At 22.0% G+C, this 18,281-nt stretch overlaps 1 protein-coding gene across 1 annotated transcript; it reads left to right on the top strand.

Moving 5' to 3' along the window:
- Positions 1-6,442: 6,442 nt before the first annotated feature.
- Positions 6,443-6,664, top strand: K444DRAFT_541326 (uncharacterized protein; the record flags this gene model as incomplete). Its single annotated transcript, XM_024875786.1, has 1 exon — positions 6,443-6,664. A coding segment is annotated over one exon (222 nt), but the record flags the coding sequence as incomplete, so codon positions are not given.
- Positions 6,665-18,281: the final 11,617 nt, after the last annotated feature.

Genomic DNA, 18,281 nt, shown 5'->3' with positions numbered 1-18,281 from the left:
TTTACTAAATTATAGTAAAGAAATATTATTAATTAAGAAAATAAGAAAGGTAGTTAATTAGCCAAAAGATTAAGAGTAATTAATCGGCCGAAAAGATTAGGGCAGTTAATTACCGAAGAATTAGGGCAGTTAATTAGCCTAAAAGATTAGGGCAATTAATTAGCCTAAAAGATTAGAGTAATTAATTAGCTAAAGAATTAAATAATTAAATAGCTAAAAGTACTATATTAAATTATAATAAAAAAGAGCTAATTAATATATATATTATAAAATAATAAATAAATAAAATATAAATAAAATAATTAATATATTAAATATATAATTAATATATTAAATATATAATTAATATATTAAATATATAATTAATATATTAAATATATAATTATTAGTATAGCTATTTCTTTGAGAGTTATATATATAGTTACGGGATATATATTACGTGGCACTAGTTATATAGTGCCACTATATGTGGCTTAGCGTATAGCTAGTGCTTTTAGCCCGGCAGATAGCCTTTAGCTCAATTCAAGCTCTTTACTACTACTATAATATTACCTTATTATAACAATATAGAATACAGGATATAGGTAATAGAATATAGGTAATAAAATATAAGATACGGGATATAGTTATATAACCTTGTATTCTATTAGTAACTTAACTAGTAGACTAGATTCTTTTAGGCTTAGTAGATTTAGGAATTATATATTAATACTATAATACTATAATTCCTACTTCTAAATAATAATAACTTTACTAACCTTATATAAATAGTATTCTATAACTATATAATAGTACTATATATTACTAGTAAACCGATACTAATTAGTTTATATATATAGATTAGAAAAGATTTTAGATTAGTTCTAAAAGCATTTAGTAGCCTAAAACAAATCTAGTCTATTCTATATTAAAGGAAAGAACTACTTATTAACTTTATAAAAGTATTCGGTAGCCTATAGAGAAGATATCTAGCTCTTACTAATTAATAAGCAATTAGCTATTTAATTATCTGTAAGGTGTTTATTAGTAGGCAATAAGATAATAGAATAAATTAGTTAGTTATAAAACTATAGTATCAAATTCAGTATAGAACTAATCTCTGTCCCTCTTATAAAGTCCAGGGAAGCCCCCTCTAAATAGGAGGCCCCGATAACATATATATAATTAGTAATTTATAAGCCTAATACTTATAATATAAATAGTAGTTAGTTGTGAAGTCGAAGAACCTTTAATCTCCCTAATCGACACCTGCAACATCCGAGGTTCGTTACATGCCCTTAAGTCACGTGCGACCCTATACATATCACATCATCTATCTATTTAATTTCTATTATTTTTTAAAACTAATTTCTTTTAGCCCTAAAACTACTTTCTTAGAAACTATCTTTTCTACTTATATAATACTTGTATTTATAGGACTCTTTCTCCGGAATATATACTCTATATATACCCTTAAAGCTCTTTAACTACTACTTCGATTTTACTATTAAAATTCGAGTTCTTTAAGCTTTAGACCCTCCCGGAATCGTAATATTTCACTTCTTGAATTTCTTGTTACAGACGAAATATTTAAGGGTAAAATATTTACTTTAATACCCTTAATATCTTACTAGGCATCTGGATATCTGGTATCTAAACCAGGTATCTAGTATCTCAATAATTAGATATCTGGTATCTTAATAACCAGGTATCTAGTATCTTAACTAGATATCTAAACTGAATATCTGGTATCTAAACCAGGTATCTGGATATCTCTACTACTAAACCCTTTCTATAAACCTACTATAAATTACCTTATCTTTAAATTTTTCTTGCCACGAATTATATATATATACTAGAGAAAACCTGAACTCGGTTTAGTATAAATACTAATAAGGAAAAGGAACTAATTAAGAAATAAGAGAATAGTATTAATCCGGTAACTATAATAAAGGCTAAACTTTAGAAATATATAATTACTAAGATATATTAGTATATCTTATATAAGAAGAGTAATAATAATTTATAGAATCTATTCTAGAATAACTTTAAAAACTTTAATAATATAGTATATAATCTAATTAATTATATACTTATATAAAATCTTTAAACCCAACTTTAGTATAATAGTATTTATATTAAATAGAATTACAAAAACCTTATTATTGCGTAATTCTTTATTAATCTTACCCGAAAAAAGATAAAGAGTATATAAAATAAAGCTAATATTATTAATAATAGTCTAATTAGAATAGATCTTCTTTAGGGACTTATTATATTAGTTTATCTTATTCTAAATAGAACTAGATATAAGAGAACTAAATAATTTTAGTTAAGAAATTAAGCTATCTATCTATTTCTTCTAAATTAAGGCTATTTACTACTTTTATTTTTACTACTACTAGTATTATTACCGAACCCGAATTACTATTAATTAGTATCTACTATTTCTACTAGAAAGCTTATTAGGGAAGTAGTAAAGATATATTCTAAAATATAAAAATATAATAGAACTAATAATAGTTTTAATTATAAACTTATTATTTTCCTTAATATTTACTAATATATAAAGCTTCTAGAAAAGATACTAGTATAGTAGGGTTTTTTCTCTCTTATTCCGTAACTACTATTATATATTCTGCTTTCTAGATATACTAGCACTAGTTTAAAGAATTATATAAGACCTTTATTTATATATATAATTAGCCTTTCTAATATATTAATTTTCGGAGTTCCTTATTTTTAACTATTTGTATTATTTCGATACTAGTATTAAGAGTCTTAAGATTACTACTTCTATTTATTTAGCTTTTTATTCCTTTTACTTCTATTTATATATTTAATATTTATATATAGTTTGAAATTCATATAATAATTAAATTTCTATTATATTAGTAACTCAGAAAAGATTCAAATTATAATAGCCGGTATCTTTAAATTATATAGGCATTTTCTAGATCCTGAGAATATAGTTACTTTTAGTTATATTTATACGTTTTAGTTTTACTTATATAAGTTTTCTAAAGTTAGAATACTAGCTAGTTAGCTATTAATTCTATCTATTTATAATTATAGAGATATATCTCTTTATACTAATCTTATAAATAAAGTAGCTTGCAAAACCATTTCCTTTATTATATCTTTTAATTACTAATCTTCTTATTATACTTATTTATAATATATATATAATTATTAGAAGATACGGAGATTCCTCTATATTAGCCCTTTTTACTAGAAAGTTAATAGCTTATTTTAAAGGAATTAGTATAGAGTTAGTATATATTAAGGTTATAGCTTCGGGAATTTATAGTAAAAAACCTTGTATTTAATAACTCTTTATATAGATAGCCAGATAATCTATATCTTATATATTTCATACGGAAAGCTCCTTTACTAAGGCTTTAGAACCGGTTCTTAGAATTAAGGTAGTTACTTATATATTATAATTTTTCTAGAAAATTAAGTAATTACTATAAAATTAGAACTTATTATTCCTCTTTATAATATTATTAACTTTAATTACTTAAATTACCGAGATTACCTTACTTCTAATTATAGAACTATATTTATTACTATTATTACTTACTTTCTTTATTATATGAGTTCTTACTTATAATCTGAACTTTATTATAATTAATTCCTCTAGTTTAGTTCCTAATACCAAAATAAATATTATTACTCGCTTCTAGGGTAATAGTAATCCGGCCTTGCCTATAGTACTAGTAAACCTCTCTATTAATAAAACTTAAATTATATATTTTATATAGGTAATACTATCCGCTATTATTTTTAGAATATTTTATTTTTAAGAACCTAATATTACTAAGTTCCTGAACTAATATAAAAGCTAGTACTAAAACTACTATATTATTAGTTTAGCTATAGTTTCCTGCCTTTTCTAGTATTACTATATAATTATTATATAATATATTTATATAATACCGGAGTGAGTTTTAAATAATTAGGCGGCCCTTAGAATTGTTTTATATTAGAAGTATTAAGAGAAGGACACTTACTAAATAATAAAAACCCGAGAATTTATAAAGGCCTTAAAAAAGAAGAACTATACTAATAGAGTTAACCTATAGAAGTTCTATTAATAATATATTTTCTCTTCTTAGTATTTAGTAAATAATTAATTACTTAAAGACTATATTTAAGTATTTTAATTCCTTAAAGAAATTTCCTTGCCCCTTTATAAGAAGATTATTTGGAAGTATAATATAGAACTTAATATCTCTTATATAATAAATTTCAAGGCTTTTACCTTAATAGCTATAAAGTATTATAAGTTAGATTAAGTTAATAAGGAAATAACTTATTATTAAGACTATTTTTATTCTTATAATATTTTTATTAATAGCCTTTAAGCTTAAATAATTATAGAAATAGATCTTATTTACCTTATTTTTATTTATATAAAGCTAGACTATTACTCGTTATCTATTAGTATATAGCCTATAGATACTAAAGTTCTGGTATTAGATATAGCTAAATTTATTTAAGCTATATAAGTATTAGTATTATCTTTTAATAGTATTTAGGGATCTTTTTTAAATAGTAATATATCTAACTCGAATATATAAATAGTATCTGCCGAATTCGCCTCTCTAAATATAGCTTAATTTCCTTAGTCTTATCTGCCTATTTCCTAGCAAGAATTACTAAGACTAGCCGGAGCTAGTACTGGATATTATTTCTTGTATTTCTTTTCTCTTTACTAGTTCGTCTAATATCTGGAAGTACTAGCCCTTTATATAGCAGAAATTATATATTTTAATTAAGTAAATTAGATCTATACTAGCCCTATAGATTCGGGAGATATAATATTCTAATTTGCTTCCGAAGTTAATAAAGTATAATAACTTAAGCTATACTTTTAGTATATAAATTAGAATATCTATTCTGGTCCGGAAACTAAGATCTCTTCTCTCTTTTTAGCTATAGAAGAATATAACCTATATATGAATTCCGATAATAAAATAAGAGATTTTATCTAGACTAATAATAAAGACAGATAGGTTATAGTTAGTGCCTCTAGGGCAGAGAAAAAGAAGAATAATAAGTTATATAGAGGACTAAAAAATAGTTATAATTAGTACCAGATATTAAAGAATTATTAAGAGAAAGAAACCGGTATTACTATAATATAATATCTTAAAAATAGGAAATAAATACCTGTTATAGCTATAAATAAGAAGGAAAAAAAGACTTAATAAGATAGTCTTATACTAGACTAGCTATAGCCTATCTTTATATATTTAATCTTTCTAAGGGATTTTACTATTAAGCCTATAGCTTTGCCTATAGCCCTTACTCGCTTTTTATCTAATTCTCGCTCGAGAGTCTAATATCTAGTAGATAAACTTTAGGAAGAGGCTAAGCCAGAGCTACTATTAAATAAGATTCTTAATTAAAAAATAGAAGGTATTATAATTCGAGAGCTCTTATTAAACTCTCTAGCTCTTCTAAAGCTAGTTTTTCAGAGCCTTTAATATAACTTATTAGAACCAGGCCCTAGTATTACTATTACTTCCTATAATCTAAAGGAAAGTAAAGAGAATTTATATTATATAATATCTATATTTAAGCTTAGTATATATTTTAATAAAGCTATTTAAGTTAAGGCTATAATTAATACTAATACCGAAATTAATATTATAACTTAAGGCCTTATAAATAACTATAGTTTTATAATTATAGGAAACCCTTATTTAACTTTAGTCTCTTATAATAAGAAATATTACTTTTTTAAAGAACTTTATAAGAATATTTAAGTTAAAGTTAGAGGCATATTATTATATATCTAGATCTTCCTTATTAAAGAAGCTAATTATTAACTTATTCTCGGGTAATTCTTTATCCTATAAACTAACCTTATTATTAAGTATATCTAATTAGAAGCTATTTATATAACTATTTTTAATACTAGAAAGAATAGGTTTTCTATAAGCTAAGTTATAAAAGCGTCCGATTTGCGGAACCGGATTCGAGAGAATATCTTTTCTTTAAATAACTAGAGAGTTCTAAAGAAAATATTAGAACCGGAAGAAAAGAGCTTTTAGGAGATATTTTTGTTTTTTCTTTAGAAGTTCGGGAGGAAATTATATATATATTTAATCCGAAACCTTTAGTAAGTACCTCTTATAATATTTCTTTATATATAAATATAGACTATTATATTTCTTTATAATTTAATACTTATTCTTTTATATAATAGTAAAGTTTTTCTCTAGTAGTATTAGTTAATAGGCTATATAAACCTGTTATAAAGAAAATTTGGCTAGTAAACTTAAGCGAGAGTACTAGCTTGGCTTCTAGAGAGCTAGATAATTAAAAGAAGATACTAGAAAAGAAAAAGAATATTAGTATATCGGGAATTAGATGCTTTTCTTAGTAATTAATTCTAAAGTTTTCTTATATTATTTCAGGTTTATATTTAATAAAGAAAAGAAAAAAGGCCTTAAAAATTAGCCCGGAATTATTATATAAGAAGAGAGATTTATTATTTATAATATTAGATAATAAAGAAAGAGCTCTAGCTTGGGATTTTAGCTATTTAAGGCTATTAAAACCAGAAGTATCTTTGCTATTAGAGATTTATACTATTTTATATAAAGCTTGGCAGGAACTTAGCTTTTTAGTACTAAGGGTATTAGCCCTAGTAATTAATAAGCTTATATAGAAATAACTAGATATAGGGATCTTTAAATACTATAACGGGCTTTACCGGAATTCTTACTTTCTAATAAGAAAGAAGAAGGCCTCTAAATATTATATAGTATAAGTAGCTTTATAAGTAAATAAGGTTACTATTAGAAATACTAACTTATTCCTAAGTATAAACAAGTTCTCGAAATACTTTACTAGCTATATAATTACAAGTTTAGTAAATTACTTCTCAAGTTATAATTAACTTCTTTTAGCTAAGAAATATAGGAATATAACAGGATTTATAACTTTATATAGGCTTCTTTACTATACTAGAATTCTCTAAGGAAATATAAACTCAGTTACTTAGTTTATTCGAATTATATACTATATTCTCCGAGATTTAATACTATTAGTTTATATAGCTTATCTTAATAATATTAAAGTCCGGAATTCTATTACTACTTATAATAATACTAAAGATTTATCTAATATTCGAAGATTTATACGAGAGTATATTTAGAACTTGAACTAGATTCTTATATTACTAGAGTATACTAGATTAATTATATCTGGCCCAAAATTATAGTAATATATAGATAGTATCTAAATTATTAGTTATATCTATTCTTTTAAAAGAAAACTACTAGAAACTATAAAAATTATTAAAATTCTGAAATAGCCGGCTTTTTAAGATATTATATAAGCCTGTACTTTTATTAGTATTTATATTTATTATTAAATCTGAATTACTTACTTTATTAAGATTATAGCTTCTATTTATAAACTTTTCTGGAAAAATTAGATATTTGTCTAAATATATAAATACTAGCTTATAATAAATACTCTTAAAACTCTTTTAATCTCTTCCCTTATATTAGTTATATTAGACTTCTTACTAGATACCGAATTAATTATTCTTATAATAAATACTAGTCTTATTAGATAGGGTATAGTCTTAATATAGATCGGCTAGTATAATAGAAAGTACTACCCTATATAATATAAGAGCGGTTATTAGAGTCGAGTTAAGGCGTCTTATAATACTATAAAGCGTAAATATAAGGGAGTTTTAAAGGCACTTAAGAAATATTATAACTAGCTCTATAAAGTAAAGTTTCTCTTAGAAACTAATATAAATATTCTAGTTATATAGCTTAATAGTACTGCTTTAAACTTACCCGAATTATTACTTATAAAATAGATTACTTGAATTCGGCTATTTAACTTTAATATTAAGTATATATTAGAAAGAAAGTATATAATAGCAAATGGTTTATTATACTAATTATATATAATTCTAGAAATAGAGAAGAAAGAGGAAGAAGAGGATATTAAAGACTTTATAGATACCTAATTATTCTCTTTAAGAATTATATTTATCTATATCTCTAGCTCGGTATTACTTATTTAGAATATCTACTCTTATTTAATTATTATTATAGAGAAATAACCTAAAATAGACTTTTATTTTATATATTACTAATAATATACTTGCTAGCTTACTATATTTATCTAGCTAGTAGAATAAAGTACTATGAAATATTAGTTATTTAAAAATAATACTATTAAGTTCCTTATATAAGATAAGATACTTTTCTGGCAAAATTAAGATATATTTAGAAGAATTATTAATTCCCTGGCAAAGCAAGAAGATATTAAGATAATAGCTTATAAGGTTAGGGATTATAAGCCTAGAGAGGCTACTTTCCGCAAAATTATAGACTGTTTTTAGTAAAATAAATAATATAAAGATATTAAAATATATATTAAAAATTATAAGTAATATTAGCTTATAGCTTATATAAGAATAGAAAGTAAGCTATATTCTATTTAGGTATAAGTATTATAGTATAAAGTAGCTTTAGATATAGTTTATATACCTTTATATTCGAGTAAAAACAGGCTAGTACTAGCTAGAAAGAAAGGCTTAAAGTAAATTAAAAAGAAAGTACTAAAGAATACTAATACTTAATTAATTACCCGGTTTATTTTCAAAGACATTATTTATAGATATAGAGTTTTTCTAGAGCTAATTATAGATAGAGAACCAGAGAATAATAATACTATTATAAAAAAGCTTATAATAATATACGGAATCTATTATATTATTATTTTCGCTTTTAACTCTCTAGTTAATAGAATAATTAAGAGAGAATATAAGCCTATAATTACTACTCTAACTAAAGCTACTAAAGATAGTATTAATAATTGGGTTTTCTATTTTCTAGCTATACTTTAGGCTAATTAAATAATAACTAAAGTTATTACCGGTTATATATTTTTTTATTTTAAAGAAAGTCAAGAAAGTCTTTTACTAATAGATCTAAACTATCTAACTTGAAATATATTACTATAATATAAAGTTTCTTTTATATCTGACTTACTTGCTATATATATATAATAGCTTAAGTAAAGAAATATAGACCTAAATAAAGTATTCTTAGTAATATATTACTATTAGAAATATAGAAAGAAAATATTTAATAATACCTATATTTTAAAACTATCTAGATATTTCTCTATTAGAGATATTATTCTTTTTTATAATACTAGACTAGAAAACAACTATTTATTAAAGCTTTATTACTACTAGAAAGAACTATTTAGGATCTTTAGGGCTAGTTAGGTAATTAGTACTTTTATAATTATAGAACTAAATAGTATTTTCCGAATAGAAACTATAGTTATAAGCTATTTTAAGAAGTTTGTCTTTTATAGTACTATTCTAGAGACCTTATATAATTTATATTACCGGAATAAAGAAATATTAGAGCGGATCTATAGCCTAGTTTAAAGGAAATCTGGTACTTATAAGGAAATACTATTTCCGGATAAAGAGATTAGTATTTTAGAAAAGAAGAATATTAATTTGGACCGGGAGAACTAGATTATAATTTGGTAAGAGTAATAGAGAAGAGAGGAAGAGATTATAAGAGAAGGGAATTAAACTTATATTTTGGCTAGAGCCAGTTTTATAATAGTTATTAGACCTTAAAGAGAAGAATAAAGAAAAGCAAGAGAGAGGCGCTATTAAGAAGAGCGGTTATATATAAATTAAGTATTTCTTTTATATAGAAGAATATTTCTTATATTTTATTATAATTAGGAAGTTTTAAGGATAATAAAAAAATTAGAAAAGAGAGAGAGATATTATATTACTAGTTAACTAAAATTAAGAAAGAATAAGGAAAAAGAGGAATTTAGAATTAATATATAAGTATTTATTTATATATATAATAGCTATAAATGGGATTTTATAGAAGAAAATTAATAAAGGGCACTAATAAATAAAAGATTAATATATTTAATTATTAGAAGATATTATAAGTTTCTTAACCTATAATTCTAAATTCTTAAGAATAATAAAGCGGGAGGTAGTTAGAAGTAATATTCTTACTTAGCTCTATTCTATTAGCTATATTTGAAGCTCTTATACCTTTATAATAGCCGGAACTTAGTAAAGAAAAGAGTTGCTTTTACTAGATACTAGTATATAAGAATTAGAAATTAGAATCTATTACTATTAGAACTTGAATTTGAGTAGGATTTAGGAAAGGAAAGTTATATAGAAAGAATATTTATTTTTATAATATATTCGGAAATAGTTAGAGTAAATACTAGTATAGAAAAGGCATTAGTAGTAAACTTTAAAGTATTAGAACTTAATAATATCTTAGTATTTTATATAGGCTTTATTATTAAGTTAATTAATTCCAAAGCCCTATATAACTATTATACTAAGTTCTTAAGTATTAGATAAGTTATAATTACTATCTATAAAGAAATACTTATTATTATAGTTATAAAGAATATAGTTAGCTTTAAAATAAGTATTAGAGGCTAGAATAAGATCTATAAATATATAAGACAAGATTTATTAGAAAAGGAAAATTATAAGAGAGAAATTATATAGAAATAAGAAGAGATATACTACTTATTTATTTAGTATTATAATACTATTATTTACTTTTATAGGCAGCTTATAAGCTAGTGAAATAATAGAGAGAGTATTATTAGGGTTAGCTATAGTAAATAGGGTATTAAGAAAAAGAGCTTAAATAGTAAGGAAATAGTAAGAATAGTTAATAGATATAGAGGCCGGATATAAATAAAAGTAATTAGAAAAAGAAGTTATTATAGGAAGAAGAATAAAGTAAGAGAATATAGGAATTATATTATAAAAGAAGTAATTTAGAAGGGTTAGAGAATGGAATAGATATAGTAAGAAGCAGGAAATAATATAGAAGAGTTATATAGGAAAGGGAACAGGCTATTCTAGAAAAAAGTAAAGAAGAAAATTAGATAAATATTAGATAAAAGAGAGAAGCTAGAAGTATATTTTTTTAACTTACTATAAAAAAGATAGGTAATTCTTTAAGGAAAAAAGAAAGAAGAATTAGAAATATATAAATAACTAGGGAATAAAGAAATAATACTTGATAGCCTATTCTTAAATATTAGGGAAGAAATATTAGATATTAGAAAAAAGGTAATAAAATACTCTTTACTTAGAAAAAGTTAATAGTTTTAATAATTTTGCAAATATTATAGTTTTATATCTATTATCTAATATATATAAAGAAGAGTTCGATTTTCTAGAGAAAGAAAGTATCTTATAAGAGATTACTATAAGAAAGAAAGCTAAATAAAGCAGAAATTAGAAAAGAGAAGGAAATATTATATTACTAGTTAAAGAAAATTAGAGAAGAATAAAAAGAGAAAAAGAATTATAAGACATTTATTTATATATATAATAGCTATATCCGGGATTTTATAAGGAAAAGTTAATAAAGCTAGAGAGAAAATATAGAATTAATAAGTAATATTATTTTAAAGCTTAATACTAACTACTAATTTTCGCTACTAAAATACTAGTTTCCTTTAGTAATAATAAATAAGAGGATATTCAGATATACTATCTTTATCTAGAACTATACTATCTATAAGATTTACTATTCTCGTATCTTTATAATAGCTAGAACTTAGTAAAGAAGGAATTTTAGGGGGCTAAGAAATTGAAGGCTTATTTTTCTAGTTAGGATTTACTACTATTAGTACTTAAATCTAAGTAGAATTAAGAAGAGGCAAGTTATATAAAAAGAATATTTATAAGAGTTATATTTCTAGAGATATTTACTATAGCTAGAACTAAGAAAGTAATATTAGTAGTATTTATTAAAGTGGGACTTGTTTTCTTAGTAGCTTATATAGATTTAAATATTAGTATATATAACTCTAAAGCCTATAGTAGTTATAGCTTTAAGTTCTTGAGTATAGAAATAAATATAGTTACTATTAGTAAGCTTATTAATATTATTATCTCGAGTATTAGAAGAATAGAACTTTTTAAAGTAACTAATAATAATAGTAGAAATAGTAAAGTAATTAAAATAGTAATTTAAGATCTATTTAAAGAGAAAAATTATAAGTGGGAAATTATATAATAATAATTAGAGATATACTTACTATATATTTAGCTAGATAATACTATCTTTAATTATTATTAGGAAAAAGATATTAGGTATTATATTATAGGAAATATAGCTAGAAGTAGATTTATTAATCTCTCTAGCTTCCGAGAATCCAATAGTACTAGAAAAGGCAGATATAATAATTAATGAATATAGATATTAGATATAGATAAAAAGTAAAGAAGATTAAGATTATTATTAAAAGAAAAAAGAAGTTATTAGAAATAAGGAAAAAAGGTCTTTTTATAGTAAAGAAGTTTATCTAATATTTATTACAGGGTTTCCCTCTTTTAGAAATAGTTATATAAAGGTAATTTACGGATAATTTATATAAAGATAGTACTATTACAGAAGAAGTAAAGGAATTAGACGAAATATTAGATGAAACGGGAAGAAAGGCTAGAAAGCAAGATATTTGGCTCTATTATATTAGAGATAGTAGTGTCTTTAGAAAAAGAAAACAAGAGAATTAAGAATATATAAAAAACTAGAAAATAAGAATATTATATTAGAATATTTATTTAAAAAGAAAAGAAAGAAAGAGTTAGATATCTCGGATATAGAAAGAAGTAAAGCTAATATTATTTCTTTATAGCTACTAGAGTATAGCTTTTTCCTTTTATTATAATCTTCTACTAGTTATAAAAGATATATATAATTCCGTTATAACTATTATTACTATATTTATATTCTTTTCTTAGGGAAAAAGAGAGAAATAGAAGAAGTAGGAAGGGTTTTAAGTATAGGCTATAGGTTCTTTTAGAAACTATTTGAGTTTCCAGGTTTTATTAGGCTTTATACTTATATAGGCTTAATATATTCTTTATTATAATTAGAGAATAATTATAAATAATAGAAGGAAGCTATATAGTAGGGTTTTTTTCTTCTTATTTTATAACTATTATTATATATTCTGCTTTTTAGATATACTAGTACTAATTTAAGGAATTATATAAGACCTCTATTTATATATATAATTAGCCTTTCTAATATATTAATCTTTAGAGCCCCTTATTTTTAACTATTTATATTATTTCATTACTAGTATTAAAAGTTTTAAGATTACTACTTCTACTTATTTAGTTTTCTATTTCTTTTACTTTTACTTATATATCTAATACCTATATATAGTCCGAAATCTATATAATAATTAAATTCCTATTATACTAGTAAGAGCTTTTCCTACTATATTAAAGGAACTAGTATAAAACTATTTCTATAATAACTAGCTCTTAAGCTATATATATAAAAAGGCCTATATAAATATTTATAGCTTCTTTAAAGGTTCCGGTTTCTATTATTAAAATTTAAATAAATAAAACGCTATTATTTTAATAATTATAATAGTAAAGAATTCTGAAAAGATAATATTTAAGCTTATTTAAATACTAATTAATAACCTATATAAATTATAATATAGCCTTACTTCTATTTTATAAAATACCAAATTCCTATATAATAAGATTATTACCTCTTATTAAAGCTTACTAATATATTAATATATAGTCTCGGACTTTTCTAATAATCTCGGCTAGCTTATTAATAAACTCTAATTATTTATTATTATCTATAAGAAAAAATAATAGATTAATATCTAGATTCTCTTTACTAATTAAAAATACTATTCTTAAAACTCTCTAAATTACTATCTGTCCGGAAATTATTAATATAGATCTAGCTATAATTTCGGAACCCGTAATAACTACTTTAAGTTCTATAATTATAATAATTATACTTTGAAGTTATATTTTATATATAAGAGACTTAAATACTATTTATAAAAGTATATACTAGAGAAATAAAAGACTAAGAAAGCTCGATTTAAGAATAGAAATATTTACTAATTTAGATCCCAAAATACCTGTAATTTTAATAAATACTTTAGTAGTACTTATATATAGTATATTACTAAATTTAAAGAAAAAGAGAATAAAAAGAATAGTAAAAATAAACTAGTAAGTAATATCTTTAAAGCTTTACTAGTAAAAACGAATAAAGGAGATAAATATTATTCTAATTTCTATTTTACTTCTATTAAGAGCTTCCTAGCCACTTCTATAGCCCTTACTTCTACTATCCCTATAACTAATACCCTTATAAATAACCTTATTTCTCTTTCTCTTATATATTAAATAATAGATAAAAACTATATTTTAGAGTCTACTAAATAGATAGAGAATATTATAGTATAGCAGGCTATACTCGTTAAAAATTATATTATTTTAGTAGTTTTGAGGTTTAGATTATATAGTAAAGATTATAGCCTTTTATATATAACTTGCGGAAATTATATAAGAAAGCTAGTTTTTTTATAGACTTAGAGAATAATTCTTTATAAGTATTTAATTAATTAAGCTTTTATATACTATATACTATTTATACTTTACTATTTATACTTTTAATTTATTATTTTACTATTAAGTTATATTTTGCATTCTAGTATACTTTATATAGGTTTTTGTTTTATTATAGTTTCTTTTCTATATATTTTATAATAAGTAATATAGGAAGAATAGAAACTTTATAATTAAGGTAATACTTTTATAAAGTTCTAAAAAGTATCTATAAGGCAGATTATTAGCTTAGTAAGTTAGGAAAGAAAAGAGCTATTATAATATCTTAAGCTTAAAGCTAAAATATTAAGGATATCTAAGTATTAATCTCAGTATTTTATATTAATTTCTGATATATCTAATAACTTAGATATAGGTTAGCCGCAAGATATAGTTACTAGTATAGTATATAGAAATAGTAGAAATAGAGGCTAACTATAAAAGAAAAAGAAATAAAGGAAATAGAATAAGAAATATTATATTAAAATAGTATAAGTTAGATCTTAGTTAGAAATAGACTTTAATATTCGGAAATAAAGTTATATTATTAATTTATATATTATTTTTAGTTATAGTAAAGACCGGAATAAAGAAAGTATTAGTTTTAGTAAAAAAGCTTATTTCTAAGTCCGGAAAAGATATTTAAAAGAGGAAATACCCTTAATTTCAAATAGAATAGTAAATAGAAATTAGAAATAAGAATTAAAAAGAAATCGGAAATAAGAAATTATATAAATAAACTAGAGAAGCTTTTAGAGAAAGAAATAAATATTAAGTAGAAAAATAAAAGAGAATTCAGAAAAGTTAGAAAAATTAGTGAAATTATATTTAATATTTTTATTATTATCTTTAATAATATTAATAAGTATATCTAGTTTAGCGAAATTAAAGGAAAATATTATAGGTATTAAGCTAAAAAAACAGAAAAGAGAATATAAGTAATAGAAATAAGACTAGAAAAGCTACTATATTATTACTACTAATACTAAAACTCGAATTCTAATTATATCTATTATTATTAACTAGTTTCTCTCTAATTCCGGTTCCTAAACTAAAAGATATATTTAAATAGGAAATTAGCCTTTTAGGAACCTTATTAATAGAAGTCTCAGATACGGAAACTTTATAATTAATTATAGAAGAAATTATTAAGATTAATATAGCTAAGAATAAATATATACTAGTACCGAATTTAAATCTACTATTTATAAGAGCTTTTAAAGTACTATAGTTTTAGGGAAGTAATATCTCTATATTCTTGAAATAGTATATAGATATATATAAGAACTATTATATTTCTAATAATACTAAAAGAAAGAGAATTATCTATTATATCTCTCTTATTTATAAGAATTAGATTAAGGCTATACCGGAATACTATATTAATAATCCAGGAAATTACTAGAAAACCAAGTTCTTTAAGGCCTTATTAAAGGAATTCCGAGAATATAACTAGGAAATACTTAAAATTAGCTATAACTTTCTTAATTAAATTATTATATAAGCCTAGAATAAAGAAATCTCTTCCAAGTCTTATATTAATATATTTAATAAAGTATTAAAGAAATTACTAAAAGAAAAAAAGATAAATGAAATTATTTAGTATTAAGAATTTATAAGAGAATTATCTATTCTAATAAGGAATTATATTTTTAAGAATATAAATTTTAAGCCTATAAATATTTTTACTTATAAATATAGCAAGATATATAAGAAAGTAGTAATATTCTATTAATATAAAGAGAAGAAATACTATTTTAATATTACTAATAATTTAGATATATTTAGATTTAGATAAAAATACTTAGATATAATAATCTATAATATAGTTTCTAAACTAGAAGATAATTATTTCTTACTAGTTCCTTCTATTATATTTCCTGAAACTATTATAAATATAAGTAAGAAAAGAATCTAGCCTATAGCTAATTATATAAAATCTATTAAAAGTAATAAACCTAAAGGAAATAATATTAACTAGCTAGTAAAGAGTCTGGAAAAACTATCTATTACTACTATAACTTAAGAGAACCTATAGAGATAATTTAATATAGCTACTATTATAATTCGGGAGGATATCTATAGTTTATTTATATAGCCTAGCTAACTATAGCAAGTATAATAGTATTAATAGCCTAGTAAATATAATTTGGGGTTTTAGGGAAAATATATTAGAAGTTATAATAGAGGATATAAAGAATACTATAGTAGCTATAGTAGTTAAACTAGAATAAATAGAGGATCTAGATAATTGTATTTTAGAGGAAGTTAGTTTTAAATATAATTAGAAAATATTACTTAAATTAATATAGCCTATAATATAAATCTAGAATCGAGAGAATAAATTTACTATAGATACTATAGCAGAAATAAGAATAATAATATTAATTCAGAATATATTTATATTTTTTAATTCTATTACCTATTAATAGAAAAGCTTATAAATTATAAATATATTTACTAATTTAATAGAAGATAGTATAAAGGGCTATTTAAGTCTAAATAAGAAAGTATTTCCTTTTTTCTTACTAGTAAGTACTAGTAGTTTAACTAAATTATTTCCTAAATTCGAAAAGAAGAATTCGACTATAACTTAAATAATTAACCCAAAAATATTCAGAGATTAATAGAGGATATCTAGTTTACTAGGCAAGAAAGAGAAAAGGAAACTAGTTAATTGGGATCTATATATAGAAGTAAGTAAGTTATATCTAGAGAATCTAAATAGCTACTTTACTTTAGAGATAATTATATTAGAATTATTAATGCTTTAGGTTCTAGAATTAATAAATAATACTAAGATTTAGCTATAAATAGTATTTCTATTAATACTATAACTGGTTTCTTATTAAGAAAAAAGAGAAAAGAGGTAGAAATAGCTAAAGAGGTTTTCTAAAGACAAGTTAAAGTAGAAGAAAAGCTACTTTATATAAGAAGCTAAAAGAATACTGCTTTAAGAAGTAATAGATAAGGAAATAGCCTAGCTAAGAATATAAATATTAATACTTCCGGAAATAAACTAGATAAATTAGAAACCTAATATACTCTTAATTATAATAAGTATAGAATTCCTGAAGTTAATAATATTCTAATAAGGCTACTAAAGAAAGTAACTATTTTACTTCTAAAGACTTAGAAAGAAATAAAAATACTTATTAATACCTTAAAAATACTAGATCTAGCTATTATATTTTAGAATTAATAAATTAAAAATAATATATTTTATTTTACTATTTTATAAATAGAAAATACTATTATATTAAATATAATTAGATATACTAGGAAATCTATAAAACTAGTAGCTATAGCTTATATAATAAATAGAATATTTAAGGAATTAGAAATACTAGCTTAAATATCTAATACTAATAGAATTATTTAATTTAAAGGTAATAGTATTAATATTCGGATATTACTAGCTTATAAATATATTATATAATCTTTATATCTCTAATTCGTATTTCGAGAACCTTAAGAAAGTATTAAATATAAAGAAATAATTAATACTAGAGCTAAAGTTAATATTTTTTCTAAAAGATTTCTAGAAATATTAGTAAAGTAGTATATAATATTATAGATTATTAAATATCTATTATTACTAGAGTAGAATTTAGATTTATAAGAATAGTAAAGCTTAAAGCTAAAGTTATAGATAGAATAGAATATAAAAATATATTTTTTCTAGTTAAAGAAGTTCTAAAGATTCTATTTAGTTAATTATTTTTAGTAAAGATAAAGATAAATATTATATATAGAAATAATAATTTATAAAATAAAAGATTTACTAACTTTAAAGATAACTAGAATATCTATATTATTATAATTATTCTATTTTTAAAAAATA

Source organism: Hyaloscypha bicolor (genome assembly GCF_002865645.1).
Source record: "Hyaloscypha bicolor E unplaced genomic scaffold K444scaffold_142, whole genome shotgun sequence".
In the NCBI taxonomy this organism is placed as follows: domain Eukaryota; kingdom Fungi; phylum Ascomycota; class Leotiomycetes; order Helotiales; family Hyaloscyphaceae; genus Hyaloscypha; species Hyaloscypha bicolor.
Note: the sequence above shows the minus strand (reverse complement) of the source record. Positions and strands in the feature narration are given on the sequence as shown.